General features: G+C 55.8%; 1 protein-coding gene across 2 annotated transcripts in view; it reads right to left on the minus strand.

Moving 5' to 3' along the window:
• Positions 1-2,966: 2,966 nt before the first annotated feature.
• The window catches only part of PAFAH1B2 (platelet activating factor acetylhydrolase 1b catalytic subunit 2), a 5,214-nt gene continuing 4,014 nt past the window's right edge, over positions 2,967-4,166 (minus strand). For both annotated transcript variants that reach the window (XM_035892498.1, XM_035892497.1), the window contains one exon: positions 2,967-3,665. In XM_035892498.1, the coding sequence (XP_035748391.1) occupies positions 3,387-3,665 (279 nt within the window). In that variant the 3' untranslated portion in view covers positions 2,967-3,386. The remainder of the gene's footprint in view (positions 3,666-4,166) is intronic.

Genomic DNA, 4,166 nt, shown 5'->3' on the forward strand with positions numbered 1-4,166 from the left:
CCCGGGGAGGCTGCGAGTGCCGCGGGCGGGCGGTTTGTCCGGCAGCTCTGTGCGGGGCGGCACCTCCCGGCCCCCGCGCAAACGAAAGGCAACCGGTCAGCAGCAGAGAGAGGGAAGGCGAGACGCGGGCGCCTAGGCGCACACACAGACACGCTGCAACAGGGAGGGGGAAACACCGACATTTATATCGAAATAGGCGCTAACAGAGTGAGTTCTACCAGCCGATGCATTTTTGCCAAAGCAGGATGACAATTTTTTTGTTTGTCCCAGGGAAGGCGCAGGGCGGCGAGAGGGCAGGGCCTGCAGGCAGGGGGTAGGTACGGGCTTTCCTCCTCACAGTCCCACCCTGTGGTCATCCTCCCGTGGCCATCCTCCCGCCCCCCGGCAAGTTACAAGAGAGACTTTTCCTGTCCTTTCACATCTTCTGTTTTTCCTCCCTGCTGCAATAAATACGAAGCTGGCAGCGCTCACGCAGAGGCGATGGCAGGCTCCGGTGCAGAGCTGTCAAATGCAACTGGGGTGCTCATGGAGGGGAGAAGCCCCCCAGAGCCGGCTCCTTCCCAGGCACCCCTTAACAACGACGGGCAGGGGGAGCCCAGCCCCGATCCCCAGGGACAGCGGTCGCCCAGAGCAGGAACCGAAGCGTTTCTGTCTGCCTTGCGGCGAGGCGCCCGGTTTTTAGTACCAGGTTGGTGAGAAGGGAGAACCCCTCCTCGCCCTCCCGCACACCTTGCAGTTGGAGCGGGACAGTTTCTTGCTAGGCAGTGGGAAGCAGAGCTACAGCCTGAGCGGAGAGGAAGCCGTCCTGGCTTTCCTTACGCAGCGCCAGCAGTATCGGAGACGGTTACGGGAGCGGAGAAGGAGGGCCGCGAGCACAGACCCAAGCGCAGAGTGGGCACCTTAGCAAGCCAAGCCTAAGCGGAGCCAGCAGAGCGTCCCCAGCCTCGGAAGGCTGGTTTCGCTAGCATGCTGCCTTTTCATGCAAGCCTGGAAACCTGAAAAGCTCCCAGGGAGCGGAACGTGTTCTACCCCGACTCCCAGAGGGGTGCGGTAAGTCCCTTCCCCAGGAATCCTCCGCTGTGGCGTATTCTTAACATTTGATTTTCCGCTCTCCCTTGCCCCAGCTTCTCCAGCGAGCATCTTATCATCAGAAGCGTGAGCAGTGAGTGTTCCCTTACAGCCCGTCCTGCGAGGCAGCGGAGCTCCGGAGCGCAGAGGCCGGGCGAGCCTCGGGGAGCAGCGCGTCCCTAGTCTGGGTCCTGGGGGTAGGACTGCCACCCCTCCTCTACCGCCACACTCCGAACCTTCCTACTTCTGACCCTGGCAAGTGCAACGCTTCACCTTTCCTTCATCTGTGCGTAGATCACCTATACCGGAAACAGAACACACACTACGCATGCAATCCAGGCAGAAATCCTGCTCTGATCAAAGCTAGGGGAAGGGGGGGGGAACGTAGCGGGCACGTTAAAGTATTCCTTAATGCTAGGGTACAGACTGCATTAACCACCAGCACCCTTTATTACAAAAAAGGGCAGACAGACTATATACAGTACCTATGTACTTCATCGCAGCAGGGCACAGCAAGCAACCCAGACACCTACACACCCCTCACTCGGAACGCGGCACGAAGCGCCCGCCTAAAAGCTCTCCGTTCCTCCGCGATTTACCTGCCGAGGCGAGCGCGCCTGACCCCAGGCCCCGCTCCGGCGGGAAGAAGCGCCCAGAGCTGCGCTGGGCCAGCTACCGCAGCACGAACCGCGGCCAGGTCCACGCGGCACCGCCACGCTCCCACTCCGGCAGGTAAGCCAAGGAGGAACAGACTTTGTTTAAAATGGTTTTATTTGCAAGTATCGTTAGCTATTCATCTAGGGCTCTGCCTTTCGGGTCCAAACCTTTCACTTTTAATTGAAGGGCAGCGTGCACACCATCGTTAGTAGACTACGAGCAGCCCTCCTAACCAAAAAAACCAAACCGAAATCCTGCCTCGCCGCAGCCCCTGTAGGAGGGCACCTGCCCCTCTGGCCCCCTTGGCTGGGGGGGGGGGGGAGGGCCCCGGGCAGCCAAACGCGCGGCTCGACCTCACCTCTTACTGCGAAAGGCTGTAGTTGCTCGAGTAAAATGTTTATACAAGTAAAACAGAAGCGATAAAGAAATGTACACCTTGGAATCTGTAAAGCTTCAGACTGCCTTAGGCCTTGCGGAAGGGGGCTATTCATAGGGGTTTCCCTTGGAAAGAAAAAAAAAAAAAAAGGATGAAGTGTCATACTTAAAAAAACCAAACAAACAAGGATCGGCACTGCAAAGAGCCCTGTGGCCCAGGCATCTCGGAGGGATGAAATAACAGTCCTAGTGGAGCAAGGAGGAAGCGACTGCCTCGTGCAGTGTTTACCGGATAATTAAAATCCCAAACTGCACAACTGTTAAAAGCCAGCGACAGCGCACACGGGCGGGAGCAGCGCGTGGGGCAGGCAGCAGCACCTCAGCGAGGGAGAGGCAGGTGGGAGGAAGGGTGCCCCGGCCAGCAGGCCTGGTGAGATAAGCGCAGGAAGAAGCGCCTGGGAGTGTTACACGAGTTTGGTTAACCGTTTGTTTCTTCACATTTCTGAATTCCAGTTTCGTGCTGCTTTGGGAAGGAGGAGTGAGAAAGCAACACGTGTCACTTAAAACCCCCCCAGGAGACAAAAAAAAAAAAAAGACCAACCCCCCAAAAAGCCCCTTTAAAGGGTGGGACCGAGTTTGGAAAAATGCATCTGTTCTGGGTTATGCAAGTGGAATGTGATTCTTGTTCACAGGCTAATACACAGAGCACAATCCCTACAGCCAGGACAGGAAGGAGGAGTGAGAAAGCAACACGTGTCACTTAAAACCCCCCCAGGAGACAAAAAAAAAAAAAAGACCAACCCCCCAAAAAGCCCCTTTAAAGGGTGGGACCGAGTTTGGAAAAATGCATCTGTTCTGGGTTATGCAAGTGGAATGTGATTCTTGTTCACAGGCTAATACACAGAGCACAATCCCTACAGCCAGGAGCGGTGAGCCGGGAGCTGTGCGCGGGCTGTCGGAGACAGGCTACAGGGGTTCTAGGACAACCACAGAGCAACAAGACATGAGAGGGGCACAGAGTGACAGCCCTGTTCTCGGTTTAAATGAGGAATGGTTTAAAAGTAAAACTCTTCTTCAGCTAATTTCCTCCTGCAGTAAAACCAACCAAGCTGGCCCTTACACGTACAAGACCAGTTAAACATTAGCCTTCCCTCTCAAAACACTAGGTACGAACATCCGGTAACATTCTACAATGGAAAGTGCTTTAAGAAAGAAGGATTCTGTAGTGCCAGTGACAGAACTGATCTGATGGGCTGGGTGATGCTGTTAATGCTGACATCAGCTACTCAGGCCAGGGCAGCTCGTTTCTCCTCGGGGGTCTCCTCCAGCAGCTGCATGATCAGTTCATGGAGGGGTTTGCAGATCTTTGCGTAGCCCCCTCCCGTCAGGTGCAGGAAATCAAACATGTCGTGGTACGAGATGGTGCCATCTGAGTGCACGAAGCCGACGTCCACATCCAGAAGCTGGACGTTGGGCAGTTTGGGGAGCGAGGCTTTTAGCAGATGATTCACCTTGGCATTCTTCTGCCGCAGCGGGTTTGGCCTCTCTCCGCGAGGTAGCAGGCCCTGGCACGAGAAGGAGGCAAAAAAGAGCTTCGTACGACAAGACGGCATAACGCCGCCTGCTTTCCCTCCCAGTTCAGGCTGCCTTTCAAGAGCTCAGATGTCTGTGACAAGCGGAGCTCATCCCTCGAGTCAGGCTTTGTCCATGAGGACCTAATTCGAAACGCGACTGAAGGAGCCAGATGAGCTACAAACACGACTGGCACAGCACTTGCTTTCTTTCCCCCCCCGCCCCAGCCCTTAATATATCAATCAGCTGCACTCTCCGTGTAAGCTTTCCGTGCTCTGCTGAAGGCAGGCGAGGCAGCGGCTCACCTGCCAAGACAAGGAAGCCAGCTAGGGTTTCTTTCTAATGCCAGCTCTGATCCGGGCACCTTTTTTCCCCCTCACAGGACTACTTCAACACCATTTCTAAGTGGGACAGCAATACCGCTAAGGGGAACGACCGCGCCCGTCTCTGGAGGGGCTTTTCAGCAGAACGACTTCCAAGGGAAGGAAGGGAGG

Source organism: Egretta garzetta, unplaced genomic scaffold, assembly GCF_000687185.1.
Source record: "Egretta garzetta isolate BGI_Z169 unplaced genomic scaffold, ASM68718v1 scaffold134, whole genome shotgun sequence".
NCBI lineage: Eukaryota > Metazoa > Chordata > Aves > Pelecaniformes > Ardeidae > Egretta > Egretta garzetta.